The 23,433-nt window shown below is 56.9% G+C and overlaps 10 protein-coding genes across 10 annotated transcripts; 5 read left to right on the forward strand and 5 right to left on the reverse strand.

Annotated features, from left to right (window-relative positions):
• Positions 1–181: 181 nt before the first annotated feature.
• B0I36DRAFT_335252 (serine hydrolase FSH) lies at positions 182–1,493 on the reverse strand. Its single transcript, XM_046155444.1, has one exon. It carries the CDS (start codon positions 1,225–1,227, stop codon positions 274–276), a length of 954 nt encoding a protein of 317 aa, XP_046006333.1. The 5' UTR covers positions 1,228–1,493; the 3' UTR covers positions 182–273.
• Positions 1,494–6,789: 5,296 nt separating this feature from the next.
• Positions 6,790–7,782, reverse strand: B0I36DRAFT_253410 (heterokaryon incompatibility protein-domain-containing protein; the record flags this gene model as incomplete). The annotated part of the gene is made up of 1 exon (XM_046150751.1): positions 6,790–7,782. A coding segment is annotated over one exon (993 nt), but the record flags the coding sequence as incomplete, so codon positions are not given.
• Positions 7,783–8,807: 1,025 nt separating this feature from the next.
• On the forward strand, positions 8,808–9,325 carry B0I36DRAFT_435460 (uncharacterized protein; the record flags this gene model as incomplete). Its single annotated transcript, XM_046162766.1, has 2 exons — positions 8,808–8,834; positions 8,941–9,325. A coding segment is annotated over exon 2 (363 nt), but the record flags the coding sequence as incomplete, so codon positions are not given.
• A 306-nt stretch (positions 9,326–9,631) lies between these two features.
• On the forward strand, positions 9,632–12,079 carry B0I36DRAFT_368118 (uncharacterized protein; the record flags this gene model as incomplete). Its single annotated transcript, XM_046159567.1, has 1 exon — positions 9,632–12,079. One exon carries the CDS (start codon positions 9,632–9,634, stop codon positions 12,077–12,079), a length of 2,448 nt encoding a protein of 815 aa, XP_046006336.1.
• Positions 12,080–12,447: 368 nt separating this feature from the next.
• B0I36DRAFT_335262 (uncharacterized protein) lies at positions 12,448–13,811 on the forward strand. Its single transcript, XM_046155445.1, has 3 exons — positions 12,448–12,876; positions 12,908–13,285; positions 13,360–13,811. The coding sequence occupies exons 1-3, from the start codon at positions 12,508–12,510 to the stop codon at positions 13,450–13,452; spliced, it is 840 nt and encodes a 279-aa protein (XP_046006337.1). The 5' UTR covers positions 12,448–12,507; the 3' UTR covers positions 13,453–13,811.
• Positions 13,812–13,843: 32 nt separating this feature from the next.
• B0I36DRAFT_335263 (uncharacterized protein) lies at positions 13,844–14,345 on the forward strand. Its single transcript, XM_046155446.1, has one exon. It carries the CDS (start codon positions 13,952–13,954, stop codon positions 14,135–14,137), a length of 186 nt encoding a protein of 61 aa, XP_046006338.1. The 5' UTR covers positions 13,844–13,951; the 3' UTR covers positions 14,138–14,345.
• A 1,061-nt stretch (positions 14,346–15,406) lies between these two features.
• B0I36DRAFT_368120 (uncharacterized protein) lies at positions 15,407–15,835 on the forward strand (the record flags this gene model as incomplete). Its single annotated transcript, XM_046159568.1, has 2 exons — positions 15,407–15,518; positions 15,660–15,835. The coding sequence occupies 2 exons, from the start codon at positions 15,407–15,409 to the stop codon at positions 15,833–15,835; spliced, it is 288 nt and encodes a 95-aa protein (XP_046006339.1).
• Positions 15,836–16,111: 276 nt separating this feature from the next.
• B0I36DRAFT_435462 (uncharacterized protein) lies at positions 16,112–17,870 on the reverse strand (the record flags this gene model as incomplete). Its single annotated transcript, XM_046162767.1, has 4 exons — positions 16,112–16,678; positions 16,756–17,214; positions 17,301–17,632; positions 17,707–17,870. The coding sequence occupies 4 exons, from the start codon at positions 17,868–17,870 to the stop codon at positions 16,413–16,415; spliced, it is 1,221 nt and encodes a 406-aa protein (XP_046006340.1). The 3' UTR covers positions 16,112–16,412.
• Positions 17,871–18,986: 1,116 nt separating this feature from the next.
• On the reverse strand, positions 18,987–21,544 carry B0I36DRAFT_354389 (uncharacterized protein; the record flags this gene model as incomplete). Its single annotated transcript, XM_046157309.1, has 2 exons — positions 18,987–19,196; positions 19,436–21,544. The coding sequence occupies 2 exons, from the start codon at positions 21,542–21,544 to the stop codon at positions 18,987–18,989; spliced, it is 2,319 nt and encodes a 772-aa protein (XP_046006341.1).
• A 392-nt stretch (positions 21,545–21,936) lies between these two features.
• On the reverse strand, positions 21,937–23,151 carry B0I36DRAFT_368123 (uncharacterized protein; the record flags this gene model as incomplete). Its single annotated transcript, XM_046159569.1, has 1 exon — positions 21,937–23,151. The coding sequence occupies one exon, from the start codon at positions 23,149–23,151 to the stop codon at positions 21,937–21,939; it is 1,215 nt and encodes a 404-aa protein (XP_046006342.1).
• Between the last annotated feature and the right edge of the window lie 282 nt (positions 23,152–23,433).

Consider the following 23,433-nt stretch of genomic DNA (forward strand, 5'->3'; position numbering starts at 1 on the left):
ACAGTAACCCGGACAGGCCTGGCAAGCCCGCTCTATCAATCCAGCTTCACATTCAAGTTTCCTAGCATGCTCTTGCGAGCGACCTCGCCCAGCAAAAGTCAACCGCCGCTCTGCAGGGTGAGTCGAACCATGCCTAGAACAGTATCTTAGAGCACCCGACACTATGCCGCCCGTAAGATTCAGCACACTCAACACAATTGCAACTCGTTCATTCGCTTAGAAGGCAATCATATACTAAATATACTCCAATAATATACACCTCGCCGTGGCCCATCATATCGCCCCCGTCTCCGCCGCAACCGCGAGCATCGCGTCCACGACGAGCTGCACATCTCCCGCCTTGAGCGGCATCCGGTGCGCGCCGTCCCACTCCACCAGCACCGCGCTGCCGGGCGTGCAGTACGTGTCGAGCAAGTCCCGGTGCAGGTGGATGCCGACGTCCTGCAAGCCGTGGACGTGCACGGTCGGCAGGTCCAGCATGTGCTTCCCCGAGGCGACGTCCATGATGTCGTGGGGGACGTGGTGGCCCGAGTCGTCAGGCTTGTCGGCCAGGCCGATCTGCGAGGGCCGCGAGAGCAGCGAGGAGGAAAACGTGGCCTCGCCGAGCAGGTTGACGAGCGGGGCGCGGCCGGCGTGGAGGATGGCGAATTTCCACTCGACCGGTGACAGTAGTGGTCGTATTGATGTCCCTGTGCTGTTTTTATTGTTGTCTCGTCCCTGTGCAAGCCCCCCAGGAGAAGCGAGCAGCACCTGCTGCCGAAACATCAAGCTTGCGGCGAGCTTCGCGCCCTGGCTGAACCCCAGCAAGCCCACCCACTCGCCCGTCGCGCCGGCGTCGTCGTCCTCGCTCATGGCCTCGGCCAGCGCCTCGTCGATCGCCGCGACTACATCCTCGTCCGTGATGGCCGCGTGCTCGGGCTTCCACCGCAGCCAGCGCTTGAACGGCCCGCAGTCGGCGTAGACGGACAGCACGTCCGGCCCTGGTTGCGACTCGAAGGGGGCTTCGGCGTAGACGAGGCGGAACCAGGGGTCCAGCACGCGCGAGAGGACCCGGCACTGCGCCTTGAAGATGCGCGCGTTGGTGCCGCCCCCGTGAAGGCACAGGATGCGTGGCTTGCTGAGGGGGTTTGTGGAGGTTGGCCGAGGAGGCTGCTGGGCGGGAGCGTGGGTGGTGGTGGTGGTGGTGGCTCGTGGCAGAGCTGCAGGGTTGGTTGTGTCTCGCGTCATGTTGACGGTCTTCTTTTATTCCTTGTTGTCCAATATAGGGTCTACCAGGTTTGGGGATTTCTGCTGCGGCGAGTCTGCGTTCTTAAGAAGTTGACGATGTTGGAGCTTAGAAACACGCTCGAGAGAAGACCCAGGACTTCGGGCCCAAGGAAAGATCATAATGTTAGCATCAGCACAATACAAAGAGGGGCAGGAACGCAAAAGATGAGGCGAGCTACGGCATGGACAAAGAGACCGTAGCGTGGGTCTCTGTGTCTTACTCACACCTTGTTCGACAGAGGCCACCACCACGATATCCGGACTTCGCCATCGGGCAGGCGGGCGTTGTCGTCAGGCCCCCACGCCCCGTAGCTGGCTGGCCTGTGAGAGATCCCCGCTCCCCTCCCATTGTCGTCCCATCCCACTTCGACCCCTGCCAATCCTGTGCCCTTGCATTCTGTTGTGTTGCACTTCGTGGAGTCATTCACGTGCAAATGCATGATAAAGTTCCAGGCGTCCAGTACAGCTAGATGTCGGTTCTTCCAGCAAGCATTTGCTTGCCTTCTCTGCGGGTTCTGATCTAATCGCTGCGTTCCCAAGCCACCGGCGGCCACAGGCGTTCGGCCCGGCGGCGCTGTGCCTAGCCCAGGACTCGGGCGGGAACACCCACAAATCCCAGCCTCCACCCACTGAGACCCCTTCACACCAACGCTCGGCCCGCCGTCCGCCGCCCGCTGCCTGGGCATTCGGTCGCCGATCGTTTCGGGCAACACTCTCTCTGGCAGCGGGAGTACAATTACTCCATTCCCTAAGACGGACAGACAGACAGTGGCTCCAGACACGAGACGTCATAGTCGCATGCAGTAGTTGCGTGTCGCACAGAGACAGCTCTGCTCGGTCGTAGAGTTGTTTGGCCCTTCGCTGGTTCCCGTCCGACGAATGAGGGTTGATCACGATGGGGCGTTACGGAATCGGAAGAATCGAGTGATTACAATTATGCCATGATGCTCACGACAAACAGGATGTAAGAAATATATACAAATGAATTGCCAAGAGCCTTCTTTGAGTCGCTAGGCATTTGATACCGCAATGAAGAAGAGGGGGAGTCGTGATTGTCGCCCAGGAAATGCGCATGCTTGTGTTTCTGCCCGGAAGTTTGTACCGAGCCGAGTTGACCTGATTCTCACTAGCTAGCCTGACTGACTCGCCATTTAGAACGCAGGACGCGAGACGCGCCTGACGACTTCTCAGCGGGCGACATCAGCTCCGCTCCTAGTCCAGCCACCGCCAGCGAGGGCAATGGCGTAGGGCTTGGGGGCTGAGTGGCGTGGCGCCGGCGTGCCGGGCCAAGCGTGCGTGGCTTGGGAGCCGCCAGAAGAGTCGCAACCAGACCAGGTCCTGTATCTTGACCTTTTCGCCAGCACAGAACCCTCTGAGGGGGGCTGCTTGTCGCCGTGTGCTTGTTGCTACCCTCGCTCCTTCATCTTCGCCGAGCCTTGATCTTCCAACGTTTGGCATCTACCTTTTCTTCCACCCCAGCGGCCATCCCATGTGGCTGGTTCTGCCTTGGCCGGTTCAACGCTCCTGGCCGAATGCCACGATGTCTAGCAGCACGCGGCCAGTGACTTTGTCATCGCTCGACATGCGCGCTTGCGCGACGGGACCCGCTCCCCGAGCCGCTCAGCTCGATAGGAAACCCCCCTCAACGCAGGTCGTGAGATCGCACGATCCTAATACCCAACATGTACCGCCGCACGAGATACGCCAAAGGATGTGAGAAAAACATCGCTAAATCAGCCAAAAGAAGAACAAAACAAGAGACCGCAAGGGTCAGAGGAGCGAGCACCACACGTGCGAAAGACCCCGCCCCCTCTTCCCTAGGTCACGTCTAGCACTTGACCCCCGTCGCGGCAATCTCTGCCGCGTCCGCCGCCTCCTTGAGCGTGGCGATGGGGTCGACAAACTCGATAATCTTCTCGATCCGGGTGCCCGTCTGGTCAAAGTACCACGTCCACTCGAACTCGAGGAGGTACTCGCTCGTGCCGCACAGCCTGACGCGGTACTCGGTCAGCGCGGCCGCCGTGCGCTGCTCCGTGTCGATGGACAGGTTGATGACGGTCCAGTTGGCCGACTGTGTGACTGCGAGCTCTGGCGCCACGCTCGTCTCGTAGGCCGTGTTGTTGAAGTAGAAGCCCGGGGGGAAGCCGGCGGCGTCGAGGAAGGACTGGGGCCGGAAGTAGCGCCTGCAGTCCGGGGCGAGAGTCCGCGAGATGATTTTCGGCTGGGTACCGGCGGCGGCGAGCTCGTAGTCGGTAAAGAAGGACATGACCGTGTAGCTGATGGCCGAGTAGAGACACGAAGGGGCGACCATGGTGGGCAGCGTGGTTTCGCGCTGTTTTTTGGTTTGTTTTCGCGTGGGAGACGTCGAGGCGTGAAGGTCTGAGGATCGGCAGAGGAAGATCGAGCTGTCGCGCTGGCGCAAGTTGTCGCAAGTTGTCGCAAGGTGTCGACGATTGGTGAGTGAAGTGTAGCGAGAGTGAACGCAGAGAGGCGTGGTAGAGCGAATGGACGCAGGAGAACGGACTCCTGCTGATCGGCCTGGCGGGGAGCTAACTGCCAACGACACCGGTAGTAGGAGAAGAATGAATGACGGCGGTAGGGTTGGCGATTTGCGAGAGCGAGCGGCAGGCAGGCGGGGACGGGGACCACCCGAGCCCCAAATAGCAACTAGAAAAGGACGAGGCCCCTGCGTACCCGGCTCGTTATCCGGCGAGCTGGGCCGTTGCTCGCCTGCACGCAATCTCCGGGGCCTGCTTGGCGCACTTGCCGTCGCTTCCACCTGCTCCCAGCTTGTCAATGTTTGGGCCAGCGACTGGCATGTGTCGTCGTGGGCGACGTGCCGCTGTCATGCCATCCTCAGAGCGACCTGACACAATGCAGATCCCCGGTGCATGGCAGCCGCTCTTTCTCTTCTTCCTTTTTGTCTTCTCCCCTTCATCAACACAAGCCCATGCACATGCATTCCATTAGTGATCGGACGATCTACCGCCTGCAGCCACCCTCCACGATAGGAAGAGGGTCGGCTAGCTGCATGCCACAACAAAGAGCGCACCAACCAGCCCAGGCGCGCCCCTTAGCATTGTTGAAGAAAGCGGGCCCTTGCATTGTCTTTGTCCCCTGCGGCTCCCAAGCGTCGTGGGTGGCGCTGCGCCTCCTGCAGAGGCTTATCGGACGATGCCGAAGCATAGTCACACACACACACACACACAGTTTCGAGAAAAAAAAAAAAGTGCCCATTCACCCGTGTCGTTGCGTCGTGACAAGCCCGTCGTCACTTCCGTCTGCCCGCCGGCGCTGCTGTTCAACCCAGTCCTCCAACCCATAATCTTGGAAGCCACATGTTGAACCCCCCCTCTCTGTGCTGTCTGATCGGCACCAGCCTGATCCGCACCTGACCCATTTCGGCCGGGGTCCGTCGAGCGGGACCTCCACCCCGTGAACACGCCGCCGGGGAACGTCCAGCGGCGTCTCGCCCTTGTTGTTTCTGATGTCAACCGCCGCGCCGTGTTTGACGAGCAGCTCGACCACAGGCATCCAGGTCCACGCGATAGCCAAGTGCAACGGCGTGTCGCCGTGTCGGGTTTGAATCTTGGGATCGGCGCCGGCCCGCTCGAGCAGCAAGCCCGCGATCTCGTCGTGTCCCTCGATCGCGGCTATGTGTAGTGGCGTGCTGCCGTCTCGATTTGGAAGGTTGGCATCGACGTCAGCCCGCTCGAGCAGCAGGCGCGTGATCTCATCGTGCCCCTCCATCGTAGCTATGTGTAGCGCCGTGTTACCCTGTCGATTTTGAATGTCGGCGTTGGTGTTGATGTCGGCTCGCTCGAGCAGTAGGGCCGCGATCTTTTCGTGTCCCTCCATCGCCGCTCTGTGGAGCAGCGTGTTGCCCTCACCGTCGACAGCGCTGGCCGGCTTGCCACGACGGAGGAGGATAGACAGTTCGCTTGGGTCGTTCTTCTTGATGGCCACGAACGCGAGGTCGATGATGGTGGTATAATCCAAATCGTCGAGGAAGTATTCCATCATTTCCGCGCTCGTGGCCCCCCTGCTGGCGAGGCCCTTGCGTTCGGCGAAGAATTCGGGGTTGTACCAATTCTCCCAAGGACAGCGCGGGAAAAAAATACGATCTCGGTACCAACCCGCTGGGTCGACTTCAGCCCCCTTGGCCCGGAGATATTGTATTGTTTCTAGTTGTCGACCCTCCACCGCATGAGTGATTAGCTTGCAGCGGCAGAGGAGCTTCTCGTCCACAGACATCTTGGTATACGTGAGAAGGTGCTCCAGAATATCCCGGTGGTCGTCTTCAGCCGCAAGAGCAAGGGGTTCCAATAGTGGGCCTACAAATTTCGCTTTTGCCCGTGGAGGCACGCCGTGGGACAGGAGCAGCTTGATCATCTCCAGATTTCCGCTCATGGTCGCAAAGAGCACCGGCGTGCCAAATGTGAGATGCTCAACTTCGAGCCTGACGCCCTTGTCGAGCAGAGCGCTCGTGAAGCCCACGCTCTTTCGGCTGATCGCCCACCACAAAGCTGGCTGCCCATTATCAAATGTAACTGGCCGAGGGGTCGCCACTTCTTTTCGCACCTTATGGCGCAGAAACCCCCAAAGGGCCTCGTCGCTGCTGCCATGGATCGTTGCAGCCATCACTTCAGCGCTATAGAACTGCTCAAAGGTACTGAGATACTCGGCCGCCCACGTCGGATGGCTCATTGAGGCTGCGAGGGCCTGCTCAGGGCACCGAGTCCCAATTTGAGCTGTGTCGCGGAGAATGGCCGCCATTGCGCGTCTTGCGTCCGCCGAGGATCGGATCAAGGCGACCAAGAGTGGCTCGGCTATAACGTGCCAATCTCTAGTTTGGAGGAAGGACTGGTGGGCCTTCCGCCCAGCGCTGGAGCTTCTCAGTTCTGCGGACAGAACTTGTTCAGATAGTTGCAGTCGTGCTCCTGCCTCGCGAAAATAGCCGTACATTTTTGTCCAAGCACTTCCTTCTTCCCAAAATTCCGTGAGCATTTTTCCGTGAGAAGCAGCGAGACTCGTATGCTCTTCGAGAAAGATCTGCGCAATCTCACGTCCGTCAGACTCGTTTGAAACGATGGCTGTGACAAGTTCCTCTGTCAAGTCAATATCATCGCCTCGCATAGTGAGAACCAGCCGTGTCAGAGCTTTCCCTTGGCTCCGATTTCGCACAGCACTCTCAAGAATGTCCGCATCGATGCGAATATCAGGCACATGCTCGAGGAGCAGTCTGAACATGGCTTCGCCGTGGACAGGCACATGCTCGAGGAGCAGTCTGAACATGGCTTCGCCGTGGACCTTATTCTTGACAGCGTCTTGAAGTATTGTGGTTGTGACCTCGAACTTCCGAGGCACAGCGCGAAGCATGCTGGCCATGTCTTGGGGTGCGCGCTCTGCCTGGGACTGCACGAGCTGGCTAAAGGCTCTTTGATGCAAGGTCGCGAGATTGTCCAGGAACGACAAAATGGTAGGCGAAAGCGTTGCTGGCAGGCAGTCAACACTGCAGCTGCAGATGTACGCGGCTGCATGCCGCACAACGTCCACATCGGACAGCGTGTAGTCGACTAGAAGCGTTCGATCCCCCTCCCGCTCGCAGAGGCCAAGGAGAGCGTAAATCCTGTCGCGTTGAAGAGTTGCCTGGGAGCCACGGAATTTCGAAAGAAGATGGAATAGGCTCATGTCTTGTCCTGCGCTCAGCCATGACGATTCGTGCCGCTGAATGGTCGGCATCGCTTCCAGAATGTGGAGGCAGTGCTGTTTGACCTGGACGTCCAGAAGACTTGGAGCCAAGGTGAACGCACTGCACGACACGGCATAGTCGCCGCAATGGACAAGGCCAGCCCTTGCATTGCTTACTTCCTGAATGATCCAGATCCTCTCAAAGTATGATCGGTCGAGAAGCTCGCAAAGGGCAGCACGCTGCCGCTGCCTGGCGTTGAGATAGTTCTGGCGAAAGACTCTCTGGACCTGCCACCACATCTCTATCGTTGATCGCTCTGCCCTTCGAGACATGGGGTTTTGGGTCTCTGCTCCGCTCATCTCTACTCCGGCCCGCAGCCCTTTCATGAGCAGGTCGATATTCGCGTTGGAGTGGCCAAGGTAGATGATTACCCTGGTGGCCGAAGCATAGACGCGTCTCATCTGTTGCACCTGGTGGCCGCGCTCGGCGTCGTCGGCCTGGTTAATGCAGATGGCATCTATCCACAGATGGCCGTGGTTGGCCCTGCAGAGCCTGTCGAGCATCACGTGGGCGCTCCTGGTGATCGGGAGCTTGTTGCCGTCCACGGTGATTGTCTCGCACATGTCCGACTCGCCCCAGACGTAGGACACAGCTTCATAAGGGACGAAGCTGTGGTGGTCCAGGCTCTGGACAATCATGTCGCCATGAATGGGTCCCGTAGTGGCTGGCTTGAGTCTGATCAGCCGGATCTCGTGTCGAGTAGGATCGAGTTTCGTGTATTCAAAGGGCAACTGCCCTTGAGGCACTGGCTCGAGACCCGGCATGCTGGTTGGGGCTGCACCCGGCGGAGTGCAAGTTATGATTCCATGGTCCGATGGGTCGACGTGAGCAGCGCCGATAACGTGCGTCGTGGGAGCTCAGTGAAAAGTAGGCTGGCCTTGGTGAATGGCTGTTGCAATGATAACGGACTGGAGGTACCTGCTGCCTGCAGGACTCTTCTTTCAGCTTTATGCAGGGGCAGGGAAGGCATATTGCGAGGCACAGTCGATATGCGTGCCCCGCCACTCTTCTGACGCCCACCCTGGCACCTCACAAGAACGACACAAGTGTAGCCAGTAGGCAACCACAACCTCTGTCAGGGCATTGTCCGAGTTGAAGAACTTGGCCCCTGATTTCTCCTTCTCCTGACTGTGCTCCTCCTTCGTTGCTGAACTACCGTTGCGCCTACGACATCGCTCCTTAAAGGGGCCAGACGAGCGTTACATACGAGATCGTTGAACGTTACACGAGGCATCTTGAAGGTGGCGTTGGGATAAGCAAGGCAGATCAGCCTGTTTACCCCGCACCTCCATGCATCCTCTCCTCTGACTACTACAAGAGTTTAAGAGTCTAACAGCCTACGGGGATACCATCAGGCCCCGAAACCAACGTCGAACGCCATGTCTGGCCTGGAGCCGCTCGCTGCTTTGGGACTCGCCTGCAACATTCTACAGATCATCGGCACTGGATGAGAGGCTATACGGCTCGCACGCCAGGTATACCAGGATGGAGCCTTAGATCCTGCGTTAGTCGATGCTGCTGTCGAGCTTGAGACCATTGCTAGCCACATACGGGACATTACGACACCCGCGCCAGGTGCGAAACTCAAAGCCTCCGACAAGCAGCTTCTCAGCCTGGTCGAAAGATGTCAGAATGCAGCCCGTGATCTCCAAGAGGAGGTCAACTTTCTAAACGGCGCATCGCAGACCGCAAGATTGAGTGCAACGCTGAAGATCGCCGCGAAGACTATTTGGCGGAAGAGGCGCCTAGAGAAGCTCGATCAGAGATTGGCCGAAGCACAAAATACCTTGCAAACTGGATTGCTGACGAATATACTGCAAGTCCTCTTCTCCTTCTATTTTCCGTGACTTGACACTTCCTTGAAGCAATCAGTGGGTGTCGCTGAGCATAGTTCGTGAGCTAACCGTCTTTTTTCTTTTCAGGGATAGCTCTGCTCAGACCGAAATGGATTTGTCCTCTCTGTCTACCGACGTTCGAACAGTTCTCGAGGAATATCGCGATGGGCGAAAACACGATCTCGAAGCCACCCGAAAAGTTATCTCAGACGCATCCAAGAAGAATGAAAAGAACTTGGCACGCCACATTGACATGGTCACCAAACAACTCAGTGTTTCTTTTACCGATCATATCAACGGAGCGTTCGCGAATGCTGCGAAGCAGGACGCTGCAGCTCAACTTACAGCTACCGAGGAGCATCTGCTCCGGAGTCTCAAGTTTGACCGGATGAATGAACGTCGGAATCAAATCTCGCCTTCTTGTCCAGATACTTTTACGTGGATGTTACGCGACGGTAGCGAAGCTGATCCTGTAAGTTCAGACAACCGAAATTGGGACAGCTTTTCGGATTGGCTTAGGTCGACGGAAACAGTGTACTGGATTAGTGGCAATCCAGGAACAGGGAAATCGACCCTTGTGAAATTTCTACTCGGGCAATCAGCAACGCAACAATCTTTACAGGAGTGGAGCCCGGGCACTATCTGTGCATCTCACTTCTTTTGGCGTCCTGGCACGGTAATGCAACAGAGCATCAAGGGTTTATTATGCTCGCTGCTACACCAACTACTCAGTAAGAGCCGCGCTGCCCTGCAACGGGTGCTTTCCAGTGACAAAGACATGTCCAACAAGGATACAGAAACCGACTGGTCAGAGTCAGAGCTACAGGCACAACTACTGGCCGTTATACAACACTACAACCGCCCTTTGGCTTTTTTCCTTGACGGACTGGACGAGGTATATCCACAGGACGGAGTCCTCCGACTTTGCGGTCTGCTCGACACAATAAAGCAGCTGGCAGGAGCATCAGTTCAAGTCAAAATCTGCCTGGCTTCTCGCCCAGAGACACTCATTTCTACATTGCTAGGGCGCTTCCCAAAACTGCGCCTCGAGAATCTGAATCACGCCGACCTCCAGCGGTATGCCACGGCCCACATTACCATTCCTCCGGACTACAACATCAACGCATCATCCTCTCTGACGATCCCTCGCGGCGAAGCACTCTCTCATCGGAGGACGCTGCACAGCCATGACGAACTTGCAGAGTGGCTGGTGAACACTCTCGTGGGTGGTGCCAATGGCATCTTCCTCTGGTTGTGCCTGACCGTCTCGACTGTGTGCCAGGCATTGCGAGAAGGGGAGACGATTGAGGACCTGGAGAGCCGTATCAACACTCTACCGACCCAATTGGCGGATCTATTCGCGGACATGTGGACAAGAGCGAATGGCAACACTAGGCAGATCAGAAAACGCGCTGCGTCATACTTGCAGCTGGCCTTGTACAAGTCTCGTCAAGTCCCCAAGCAGTCGTTTGACTGCATGACAATGGCCTTGGCAATGAACCAGAACTTGATGCGCCAGGTACTGGATGCTGCATCACCAGACCCCACGATGATTGAGAAACTGACTGAGGCATGCGAGTGGTCGCAGCAAGACACATTGGCACGCTGTGCGGGCTTACTTCGTTGCACAAGGCCGAGAGAGGTCCCGGAATCTGAAGAATATGCCTTCCCATGGTATGGTGGAGTTTACGGAAAGCTCCAACAGTTGAGCAGAACTGATTATAGGTGCATTCATCGTACCGCCTTTGACTTTTTTGACACGACTGGGGTAGGGCAGGCTATTTTGGCGGATGGCGAGTTCCCTGGCAGCGTCGCCCTACACCGGTCTTTCGAAGCCGATCTGGCGTACAGCCGCCTCTTCAGGCATGCCACGTTCATCTGTGATGACCGCGGCGGTGCAATCATGCAGAAATGTGTTACAAGCTATCTCTATTTGGTTTTGAGCGACTTGTGGCCGACCGGCAGCAGGGTCCTTGATGCCGATGTTGCGGAAACACTGCGGCTGCTTCGGCAGTGTGAGCGGCTTTTCCGACTGGGCGTACTGTCCTTGTCGACCGTCACCCCGCCTCGGAGTATGCGGTACATCCAAGGGCCATTCACACCAGGCATGCGCACGTCTTACGGGACTTCTTCTGTTCAACGCGAGCATGAGTTTCTCCTCGAGCTCGCCCACAGCAAACTCAAACACGAAGCTTTCAGATTTATTCTACTTCTGATGAAAGACCGCAGGCGTGATGCGTATACCCTGTCTCGTCTTCTCCATCATGCTTGCTCTCTCGAGAAGCACTTCGACGACGCGCCTGGCATGATTTCGAAGCGCCGGAAATCAATAGAAACCCTTCTTCAGTGGGGTGCGGATACGTACACAGCGATTATATACCCACAGAATGTCACGCAATGGGGCGACGCACCGGCCATCGAAGTCGAGGGCACGCCCTTGCGGGCATTAATCACGTCTCTGTGGTATGATGCAACACAAAGGGCGTTGCAAGAGGGGTATTTCCGCAAGCTCTGTGATCTTGCATCATTGCTCGTCGCTCACGGAGCGAACCTGCATGAGGAGCTCCATGTTGTTCTTGAGATCAAGCGGGACTTCATTGCGTTCAGAGAACTATGGCGTTTCGATCTACGCGAGCGCCGTCCTGCCTGTTCGACTGACGATATCGGCCATCTGGTTGTCATTGTGGCCTATTCGTTTCCGTCCATACTAAGCTTGATCCGCCATATTTGTTTCAGAGACGTCGTGTTCAGTGCCGATGGCGCGCTCTGCGATTTTCAGTGGGACTGGCAGAGTCAGGGACGGGTCCTTGCTGTGGTTGACTTAAACTCGGGCCGACCTCGAGAAAGCCGTTTCTTGACACCACCGATATTTTGTTCGGAAGACATCTTCCCTGAGAGCTTGCTACGGGGTTCCTTCGAGGAGCTCACCCACCTTGTCAAGTTCGCCACGGACTGCTTGAAAGAGCCTCGCGTCGTTTATAACCACGCAAACATTTTTTATGGGTACATGCACTGCAAGACACAAATTCCTCCGGATATTCAATCAGGGACTTTTCATGCTCTCGAGCGGATAAGGGCTCTGGCAGTCCCAGTGGAAGCCAGACGTCGTGAACTCAGAGCTTCGTTGGGTGTGCAGACACCTCTGGAGGATTTCGAATGGCAAAACAACAATGAGGCGGGGCCGCCGTTCACAGATTCAGACTTCATTCAGCGTGTTCAAGATTAGGCCTGCTTTTACTTTCGGGCACTACAGAGTACCCGAAGCTGTTTCACAAGTCGGTTTATTTCGGTTCTCGCTATTTGACATGGAATCACTTGTATTCGAGGCTGATAACTGATACATTGCAACAATCTAGTGAGCGAGCCCTTCACGCATGGCCGTTTACCAAGATAGCAAACTGCCGAGGCATGAATGCGGATCGACTTCATTCGCTAGAAATTTGCGCACTTGTGCGCTGCTACTGATCGCCTTTCATCAAATCGCGCTTCGACAGTCTTGCAAGGTTCAGACCTCCAACGGCTGAATGTGAGAGGCGTGCCACCAGAGTCTATATGAACTGTCCATAAATGACGCACCAGCTGAGAACACCAAACTCTAATGGTCCCTTGGATTCCTGCTCTACATACAAGAATTCGCCCTTTATATCGGCACGAATGCTTGGTGATGTTGCACCCCTGCCTGGTCTGAGCAACACCGGTACTACATGTCTTATTGACTCTCAGGTTGCCCCCCATGAGCGTCCTAGACGAGCAATATGGCCGCGCCACTTGCGTGGCTTATTCGCCTGTGGTCCCCTGGGCAGAGCTGTACTCGCTACTGCGGCCAGCCAGCGTCTACCTGCAGACCTGTTTTGCCGGCACTGGTCCCCGGACCGATCTGTTGAATACCCTGGGCACAATTCACCAACATGCCGCACGAAAAGAAAATGCTCGCCAAGATTCAGCGGCCCTGGAGCCATTTGTGGCACTTCTCCTCAAGTATCTCACTGTCCACGAGGCAGTGGATATTCTTCGCGTATTTCGGTATGGCTCGCGCTGGCGAAGGGATGGGCAGGTGTTGTGGAGCGGCATGAACCAGGAGGTCGTGCAGAAGTGGGCCGACAAGCATGACCTTGCTACGCTGTCGACAGCATTGGGCGCCCTCAAGACTACCGCTCACGAGACATGCAGGACTCGCTGTGACCTGAGCGACAGAAGAACGATGAAAGCCTGGAGCCTCTACATGAAGGGCGCGTCCGCTCTATTCTCGTGGTGTATAGCGCAGAATCGTGGCAGCGTCCTGCTGGTCACTCCGCCGCCTGGAGAGCGTTTTCATCCTTCGGGACTGACAAACCTGCAGCTCATCGAAGGTCCGATCATTGCTGGGTTGTATGGTCCGTCGTGGCTGCATAGTATCGATATTGTTCATCCACAGATCCCTGCTGCTGCTGATGTCAGGTATCAGCTGTGGCCTAGGGATGAAGCGGGTGGGTGGGAGTCAAGGTTCTGCAAATGCTCTTACAAAAGGATGGAGTGGCGCCAGGTGAAGGGATGGTCTTTGGGCGTGAGCAGCAGCAGCAGCCAGCCAAATTCCTTGGAAGTCAAGCCATCTGCTCCTGAGGGACGCTCGGCACCAGACCCGACATCGCAGACGTGCGTATCCTCGCCCACGGTGTTACTGTCTCCGCACAAAAACAAGATCATCATTAGCGTGCACGCATCCAACCCTCCCAAGAAGAAAATCTCAACCCAACCGAACACAATGGGGTATCCGCCTCCACCAGGGCCGAAGACTCAAGTCGGAGTGTCACAGTCAGTGTCTGCCCCAGCGGCTTCAACAAGCAGGCCTTCGGCTGAAAGCGCATGTTCACCTCTTATTCAGATGGTGAGCAAGACAAGCAAAGCTGGCAAGAAGGCTGCAAGATTAGAGAAGGAGCGCAAGGCGGCAGAGCGGCAAGAGAAGGAGAGGAAAGAGAAGGAGAGGAAAGAGAAGGAGAGGAAAGAGAAGGAGAGGAAAGAGAAGGAGAGGAAAGAGCGTGGAAAACAGCAAAGAAAGGCAAGAAAGAAGCGAAGGAGTGCGGCATGCAAGCTGGAATCTGTGCCTATTTTGGAAGGATCAATGAAAGTGACGGATACTCAAAAAGTTGCATCTTTGAGGGCACGAGCACCCGAGCCTCGAGCGCCTCAAAAGGAAGTACCAGCTTCGCAACCGCTCGCGAAGAAAAAGTTGTCCGCCGGCATCAAGATTAAGGAGAAGCCATCGTCATCAGCTCAACGCCAGCCGCTGTCTGAGAAGCGGCAATGATCGCCAGGCAACTCGCACCGCGAGTGATTCTGGCAAGCTGGCTCCAGAAACACATGTCTTGTGTTTATTCCGCTCGCCGATGCGAAATGCGGTTGGCCGCTAATCAGGCCGGAAGGGGAAGTGACGCTCGTTTGGCCGGACGAGGGATCGGCAGGCTGGACAGTCAACTACGAGAACCAAATCTTTTTGCGACCCTCGTGATCAGCCGCGAGGCACAGCCCAGGTCGCCTCCGATCCGAATTCTGGCGATGAGCGAAAGCAGCACCAGCATGCTCCGGGTGAAAATAAGCCCTGGTGATCCCGAAGGAGTCGTCCCGGCCCAATCCGGCCGGGTCTCCTGACAGGCGGCGCAGGGCTGAGGCTCAAGTGGTGCCACAACGGGCCCGCCCACCCGGCGCAGACCGCCGGCGCACGAACGTGGCTGTCCTGGGTGGGCTCCACCCAGGATTTTGACAGGTGATGCCATCTCATGTGCAGCGAGGGCCACGTTACGAGTTTGTGCTTGAGATGGCCAGACACTGAGAGTCTGGCCATGAGCTCAGACTGAGGAAAGATCGCGAATTAGAAATTAGGGGAACCGCTGTGAGTCGACGTGGTGGAATGTGCTCACTGTTTCCGCCAGGGCCAGTCAGTTCTGAGCGGTCGAGCCCGCTGAAGTTCTTGATTGATTTGCATCGTCAACCTGATCATTGGTCGGCTATCCTGAAGGATGCCATAAGGCTTACCAGAGAGTACAGCCTTCCAGGTGCAACTAGATTGGTTGATGGCAACCAGACATGGGACGGCGACCCAACTGACCAGACAGGCTGGTGGGACCCCGGTCCGGGGTTGGTTGGCGGGCGCCGATGAGCCGGTCGTCAGCCCACGTTGCGGTCACACCCGGGCTCGGATCACACCACGGTTGTGCGCAGGATCAGGCCAATGAACCTGCGCCTCGATCGAGATCGAGCAGGCAGGAATTAACTGGAAGCGTCATTTCTGGAAAGATTTATATCGGATCGTGCCTGGGCGAGGTCCGGTCTGTATTTGGTCGTCATCACCAACATCAAAGCAACCATCGACTACAACACCACAAGCATCTACTCGCCGCTTGGACAACTGCAAGTACACGAGCAACCACTAGCATCAAAAAAAAGGGACACCTGCAGATCGACAACAATCTGAACAGCTGCAGACCATAACTCTAAGCAATCGCTTCAAGATCAACAAATCATTTGTCTTCGAAACACTCCACTCTCTTCCAAAACCATCATAATGCGGCCAACAACAATGCTGCGAGCTCAGGTCTCGCACCCATACCCGGTGCCAGCTATGGCCGCCGCAATCCCAAAATCCGCCCCTCCACCGCGACTCGTCCCCGCCCTCGTCTTCGGCGCAGCTGGTACGTTCCTTTCTATGCCCTCGCCCTTCGGACGTCTATGCTCCAAGCCGTCCTTCAGCCCCCCTCTGTCGCAGTCTGTGTCATGCGTATATATATACCGAATGAGAAACCCGGACCAACAACTGACTTTTGGAACAACAGGCTCGTTAGTAGTCTACTACGTCCAGCGCCAGCTGCGCCGCACATCCGGAGACTTTGACCGCGCCTTTGCACAGTACAACACGCCCGAGAGCGAAGCGTCACGGGCGCGGGCATTTGCTGGCGCCGTCGAGGATCCTCGGACGAGTTTCTTCAATGCGCTCGGATGGCGGCGCTGAAGTCTGTCAACCACCTGCTCCCTAGCCGGTGGCTTTTTGTATGACATTTAAAGATCATGCGAGGGCGCTGGCTTCACGTTGAGAGGGGTGGAGCTGTAGTGATGAAGTGTACGCGTATATACGTGGCACTGTGTCGTCGCAGTGCGCAAGACATCGTTACACGCCGAGATGGAGAAAGCACACCACACCCTGGGGACCAGGCGGTTTCACAATGGTCTGCTGTTGTTAGTGTATATAGTTTCTTCGTATTTATTCTGCAATCAAGGACGCGTTATTATGGACACTAGATTTGGAAGTATAAAAATGATCATTTCCGTGGTTATTTCCAAGTTGGCTCTGCCGGAGACGCGGATGAATATTGCTCCCTCCTCAGGTCAAGTCCACGGGATATTTTACCTCTTTCGTGGTGGAACGTCAGGAGCTCAGTACAATTCTAACCCGGCCCTTCTTCCCGACTCTGACCCCCCTGCCTCTCCCGTCATTGAACTCCGCGACGCAAGCCAGTCGAGCATGGACAGCATTAGCATCCCCGAAGACATGCCATGTGAACCCTACAAGGCCTTAAGGCAGATGCCACCTAAATAACAATCTCTTCCCGAGATAAAAGCTCGATAGGCCTGCCGCCGACAACCCGCTCAGAGGAATCACTGTCCTTCGAAAGCACCTCGGCAGACAACCTGGCAGCCTTGCCTCCCCTTGCGAGCATTTCGCGCTGGTACGAGTCCATGGTGGACTTGATGGAGCCAATGTCGTTCTTGTCCATTTTCTCAACGGCCCGCGCAAGCTTCAGGGCATCTTCAATGGCCTGGCAGCCTCCTTCGCCACGGAAAGGCGGCATGGCATCTAGACGTATTTCACACAGTGTCAGCTCTGAAGAGTGATAGCGGGGAGAACAACTTCACAACACCCAAGGTACTTACGCGCCGCATCGCCAAGCAAGGTCACCCGCCCCACGGGCAACTCATCAATCAGGAGCACGTGGAAGTGCAAGCCGGGCACCAGCAGCTTATGCTCGGGCGTCATCTCCACGACCTTGCGGAACTCGGGCTTCAGGCCCCTGATGACCTCGTTGGTGTGCGCTAGCAGCTCCTTTTGGCTGCTGTTGAAAGCCCAGTGGTCGTCCCGGTCGCCGTTCTCGCACGGCCAGATGAGGTCCCAGTAGTAGCTGCCCGTCTTGCCGTCGTCAGAGACGCTGTCCAGCCCGATGAACAGCATATACTGCTGCTGGCCCCTGCGGAAGAAAACAATGTACGACGAGTGGCCGAGAGAGAGCTGCTCGGCAAAGTCCGCGCCGGAGAGCTTGGTCACGCCGCTGATGGTGGCCGACTTGTGCACGCGCATCGGGTCGTTTTGCTTGCCGCCAAAGATGTGGCGCCGTGCTGTCATGAAAGCCACACGTTAGCACTGTTGCGAATCCAGGCAGAAGTGATGCCAAAGGGACCCGAGAGAGGGAGAGAACTCATACTTATACTGTGCACGCCATCGGCCCCGACGACGACATCACCGGCAGCGGACGTCCCGTCCTCAAAGTGCACCGTCACGCCGTCGTCCCCCTCCTCGATCCGCGCGGCCTTCTTGCCGTACTGCACGTCAATGTGGCTGCTCAGCCAGTCGCGCAGGATGTCGCGCTTGGCGCGGACGAATATGCCCGTGCCGTCGTCGCGGCCACCCCACTTGCGGTCGTCGCCCTCCCGGTGCATGGCGATCTCGGCGGGCAGGGTGAGCGGGTGGAGGTGGTTGACTTTCTCGAAGCCCGTCATGTCGTCGGGCATGGAGGCGTGGAAGTCGTCCAACATGCTGTGTTTGGTCTCCCGCGGTCAGATGGCTATAATGTTTCGGGTGATGAAGAAGCCTGCTAGCACCGGGCTTACGTGTGGAGGGCAATGGCCCAGCCCTGGGGGCGGACATGGGGATCGCTGTCTCGCTCAAAGACTTGATAGGAGAGGCCTTTCTTGCGTAGGGACTGGGCGAATGTCAGGCCTCCCAAGCCTGCGCCCAGAATGAGGACGTGAGGTGTCTTAGCCGTGCTGTGCATTGTGAAGAAGATGGTTTATCGTTCAGGTTTGACTCTGCTGCTGCGAGTAGTTGTAAAATGATGGCTGTTGACACTCGTAGCCTCAGTATTTTACAAACAAAGTCCATAACAAGGCAGACGTACAATTATATATATCTCTGCATCGCTCAAGTGTTCTAATGTCTCGACTCTCATGTCTTGACGTCATGACAGAATGGTCCCCCGAGAGAAGTCTGTGTAGGTCGTCCCAAGCATAAAGGGTTCAGCCTTGATTGGCGTTCTGTGGCGTAGATTTGGCTTTGTCTACGCAGGAACAGTCCATCTGTCCATCTCCCGCCACCGAGCCTTGGGAGGGTTGACTCGCCGGGCCTTGGCGAGCTCGTTTTCGGCCGTTGGGAATGTCCTTCTCGGCCGCTGCTAATTCCCTAAGGCGACCGGGATAAAAGTGGGCTGGACCGTGTCGTGTATTTGTCTGGCACATCTTGCACTAAACCAAGCCTAATCAAGTAAGCTTTGGGCAGCGATCGTCGCGACTGGGTAATATTCCCGGAGATAGCCACTATAACACATCGCAGATAAGCACCAGGCTCGTCGCTGATCTCGTCGGAGCCGCAGCTCGCGCATCAGCGAGCTCCCCCCCACCATCGGTGAGCCAAGCTCCGATATACCGACACGTCCTCCACGAAGGGTCCATGTCATCATCGCCATCATCATCCCCAATCCCCCATCTAGGGACGTGCTCCAGCGGGACGGGCCTCCCATGGCCTAGTGTCTATTGCTACCCAGTCGCGAGGTCCTGAGCACGGGGAGGGACCCTTTGTGGAGCCCTGACTTCCGTTGACTCGTGGCGTCTTTGACGGGCGGCATGTGTAACTCGAAGCACATCCTTCGATGTGTCATCACGGTCTATAAACCCAACTAAGTCCGCTGGCTAGACATGCAGCCACTTCTTGTAGATTATATTATCCAGCAGGCCTTACATGTCACTTACAAAACCACCGCAAGATCCCACAGACGTCAAGTACGATCGCAGCCCAAGCCCGTGCCCTTCTACAATCACATGCCCACGAATGGACCTGGAGGGAGGCAGCCGTAGCCACCACCAGTTAGCAAAGCCTGGTCAGTGCCTCGCGAGCCTTAAATCAAGACATACATGCCAATCAATCTGCTGTCAGCAACCGCGGGCTGGCGGGGCATGTAAGCCGATGATGTTCCCAGCGCAGGGAGCAGGGTGATCGGCCCAACCAGCGCTTCATCGCGAGCAAGTGCATCCTCAGGGCACCCCAAGGGTATCAACAGATCCCGGCCGTTCGGCAATCTGGGAGCGAGAACTGCCAGAATCGCAGCCTGGTGAACGTGCATCATTATTCACATCGCACACATCCCATTGAGCTAAAGGGCGTGTGACATATCCTCTCAGAACTCCTCCTCGTCCCGCCTCAAAAGGGCGTGGCGACAAAAGTAAGTCTCTCCGCAGTCTCCCGGTCATCCTAGACAGGACGAGGCCTAACTTTTATCTTTACGATCCTGCCCTGGCGTCTCATGTTCGGTAGCTCTTCTAGCAGAGCGCGGCATTCGGCACTTACCTCCTCGGTGACATCCCTCCAATCTGTCCCTTCTTCAATGTGCTCTGATGATGCCTCTGCTCCTACGATACAAGGGGATGATGCCTCTGCTCCTACGATACAAGGGGCTTGACTTGGGCGGCCACCGCCCAGGAAAACTTCTTCTCGCACATGAGCGAAGCATTCCCTTGGCACTACGTCGAGGCGGTGCCCTGCCCAGATGCCAGTCGTCAGAGTCGTCAGCTGCTGCGCACCCGGAGTCCCCAATGTACGAGAAGCGGGCTGTGGCCCCGACCGCGTTATCCCACCGCCCCAGCATATCTGGGACAACACGATGAAGTCTAACGTCAGCTGAGAATGGTTCTCCATGGCCAGGATTGTGGAATGCGCTTGGCGGGTCACGTGTTCGTCTGTCGCTCTCATAGAGGCTGGATCCGCGTGGGCAGTTGGCCCATCCTCTGACTGAGTGAGGGTGCCAGTCGGCTTTTGTCGTTTGGAAGACCGCGAGTTTTGTGCTTTGGGCAACCTTCGCTTGTTCCCTCGTGTCTGCGGTAGACTTGCCGTCGCCGCGGTATCGTCCTCAGGATGAGAACCCTGATCCGCAGGGGTGGTGATCGTGGGGGCTGGCTGATTTTGCACCTGGAGGCTCACGTACTCTTTCGTGTCCAGGTTCCTCAACACCCACTCGTCCCCAACAGCCCCCATCATGAACGCGTCATCATCCGCGTGTTCGTCCTCTTCTCGGCCGTCTCCACCACGAAGAAGCATGTTCAGCCAGCTCCTGAGACGTGCCTCCCACCGGCTTTCCACCTCGCTCTGTTCAAACGCATTCCCTTTGCCATCAAATGCCGCCAGATAGGCCTCGACATCCTTCTCGCACAGGCCGTCCGCGTCTCTTGGGTGCCGGTATGTCAGTACGGCGTTCCAATTCCACATCCGAGCGAGACACATTCCGGCTTCACCACGGCCACTGGCGCCTACACCGCCCAGGGCACGTCGAGCACCTCCAACCTCATCCGAATGGTGTGACACTGGTGCTGATGGTAGCGGTGGCGCGAGATCCGGGTCTGGTATGCGATGCACGTAGTCTGGCTCCCAGTATCCGTGCCGCCGCCACCCGTTCGTCCCCGTCCATGGAGACTCCAGTTGGCGGGCCCAGCACCTGTGGGGAATGTCTTTCCACCCGTCGCGGTACCACAGCCGCGGCTCGACGGCAAGCATGCTCTGCGGGAGGTCGACCAGCCATGTCGACGTGCAGATTAGTGGTGTGCCTGCCCACTGCCCGCTTTGCATCATATGGCCATAAGCCGTGTCTTGCCTGTCCACGATAGTAGGATCTGGTGCGCTATATTGCCGACTGTGGACATTGCGAAGGATATACTCGCTCAGCACGCGACACCACAGTCTCCGAGAAGCCAATGCGAGCCCGATGGTGGCTGGTTTGTCGTTGGTGAGATAGCCAAGCACGATGGCCAGGAGCTCGGGCGGAAGGATCTCGATGGGAGACTGCCCCACGCTTGTTCCCAACGGCGCGCCCGTCGACGTCTTCCCCTGAGCGATGGCTCTCCCAGCACTTCTTAGCTCAGTCGGGGGTAGGTAGCGCACGGCTCTCCGTAGAAGGCCTCTGTCACGAGGGGCGTAATGGAGGAGGCGGAACGCTTTCCAATGTGGTCTAATCCTCAAGACGGTTACCGGATCTAGGCTGTCGTCCTGCTCGTTGGCTACCTCATTTTCCTCTTCTATAGCACAGCCGACATGGGGTGAGGGGTTCGCCAGTGCCCCTGCAGTGACCGAGCCATGGCTACCTCGGCGGCTGTCCTCATTCATCTCAGCCCGTGACAGCTTGAGAACCTGATGAAGGGCTGGCGCGAGCAGGTTCCACTGCGGGACCTCAGTCCCCGTAGCATCCTCGAGCAGGACCTTATGCGGTGATTTGCGCATCCGGAATGTGCGCGGCGCCAGGAGCCGTGCCGATTGTGCGTGCGAGTACAATTGCGATATTGGGTATGTGGAAACTCGATGGATTAAAAGGGAGGTCGTGTTGTGACCGAAGAAGCTCTTATAAGACCAGGCAGCAGCCCAGGCCCTTCCGAAGATTGCGGGTGTGGCGATCTCGTATGGGCCCCACATTTGGCGATCAGGATCACAACCCTGGCCAGAATGATACAGCCTCGACAGCCACGATGAGCCGGCGCCATGTGGTCAACAAGGACAGGACAGGGGTTCGCGCTTGGATTCGCTCTTTGATTCGCTCTTGGTTGACATCTATCCAAAAGCGCTGAATCCAGTCTGCTTCCCGCGGGCGTTGGCGCAGTATTTCAGCTCTTCCAACATCGCATACGCAGGATCCCTCATACCAGTCAGATCACGGAGAATGCAGGATGCACCATAGAGCAATTGACGATAACAATTCAGATTTCGATCCGAGCCGGGAGTATAAAGTGCAGTCTGCGAATTGTGAGGTGTGCATTCGCCGGGACATGGGTTGTTTGTTTCCGTCCTGTCCAGGCATCTTCCAGTATTCAAAGGAAGACACACCCTTCGATCTCGAACTTGAAGCTCCCGTCTGGTGTCCAGTAGAAGCGCTGAAGCTCCTTGCTGTACTCGTCCGTCCTGCGGATCCGGTTGCCAATGCTGCTCTTGACGAGCTCGATAAAGGCACGTCCCGTTTCCCCACCTCGAGCCCAGTTTCTTCCGACGAGCGTGGACGGAGGGCGTCGCGGATCGTCCTTGACTCGAAGCTCCTCCAGCTCTTCAGCCGTGAGTGTTCTGAGGCTCAGGCGCTGCGTGGGCGTCGGACTCGGCAATGTGATCGACGACCAGAGCATGACTTCACGGCGTTGCAGCTCTTGTGACGGCGCCCGTGGATTGTGGGCTGAGTGGATGTTTAATGGAAAGACGAGAGAGATCGTCTCCAGGCTGGTCAGGTGTCTCAGTAGTGCTGGCTGCCAGGCGATGTCAAGCGCCAAAGAGAAGGGAAGTGCAATGTGCCGGACATGCCGTACCCATTGGGTGCGGTCGCCGAGGTAGAACACTATGGTCGAGCCGTCGCCGTGGCGCTTCTGGCGGTCGATGTACAGTATGTCCTTCGCTGTATCGAATACTCGAGACGGAAGGCGCAAGGGGGGCAAGATTCCGACTTCAGAGCCTGCTGCGGACTCTGCCTTGCCATGAGAGGCCGGTGCCAGTTCGGCTTGGTTCGGAGCGTTTCTGATGCCACGCTGAGCAATGCATGTCAAGCGTGCCTCGCGGCACACCGTCTCGAGGAGCGCAGATTCTGGGTGCACTCTCGGGGGCGCGTGGTTGTACCGAACGCCACGCGACGCCATGCCAGCTCCGGCCATCTTGCTGGTGTCATCTTCGTCCCCTATGGGAATGGTGCCGCCCTGATAGATGCATACGCACGGCTGCGAAGCGAGATGTTCCAGATATGCCTCGCGCCAGACAAGGAAGCGAATCTCGGACGGGAGTCTCGTGAAATAAGCGAAACTTGGCGACACCAGAGGTGGCTCGTATGGTGTGTCTGCATATGGTGGCGCGACTTTGGAGGTATCATCCTGCTCCGGATCTTGCGCGGTGGCGCCGGTGAACCGCGTGCCACTTGGCTGTGTCGTCTTGGCGGTCGCCGTCGATTTGCTGGTAAGAGTCGCCGCATGCTTGTGAGGCCCCGTTGAAACCCGCGTGGGCACGGTATTCTGCAGGCTGTCACCAGGCCCGCATTGCCTGGCCGCCGTCATGACGTCCCTGGACGAAGCTGATCATGCTGAGACGGGGCGGTTGCGGAAATGACGCCTGCAGATACTGCCCTGCCAAAAGCTTTTCCTCGTCGTGGTCACACGGAGAGCCTAACAGTCTGTGTGACCGAAGGCCGATGTCTGGATAGACCGGGCTTGAAAGAACCGTGGAAGCTTGAAATGGTCTGCTCACTGTGAGACCAGCGAACGAAGGTGTTCAGTCCAGAGATGCTCCAGGGAGCCGGCCCCGGTTGGTGCATGGACTGAATCTCGAAAGCTTACGTA

Source organism: Microdochium trichocladiopsis, assembly GCF_020744255.1.
Source record: "Microdochium trichocladiopsis strain MPI-CAGE-CH-0230 chromosome Unknown B0I36scaffold_11, whole genome shotgun sequence".
Lineage (NCBI taxonomy): Eukaryota > Fungi > Ascomycota > Sordariomycetes > Xylariales > Microdochiaceae > Microdochium > Microdochium trichocladiopsis.

Bases quoted from the DNA above. Each gene is read 5' to 3' on its own strand.
- B0I36DRAFT_335263 (XM_046155446.1), top strand. From the start codon at position 13,952: ATGAAAGTGACGGATACTCAAAAAGTTGCATCTTTGAGGGCACGAGCA.
- B0I36DRAFT_335262 (XM_046155445.1), top strand. From the start codon at position 12,508: ATGCTTGGTGATGTTGCACCCCTGCCTGGTCTGAGCAACACCGGTACT. The intron at 12,877-12,907 runs GTATGGCTCGCG...AGGGATGGGCAG, and splicing joins GATATTCTTCGCGTATTTCG to GTGTTGTGGAGCGGCATGAA. The intron at 13,286-13,359 runs GTCAGGTATCAG...CTCTTACAAAAG, and splicing joins AGATCCCTGCTGCTGCTGAT to GATGGAGTGGCGCCAGGTGA.
- B0I36DRAFT_335252 (XM_046155444.1), bottom strand. From the start codon at position 1,227: ATGACGCGAGACACAACCAACCCTGCAGCTCTGCCACGAGCCACCACC.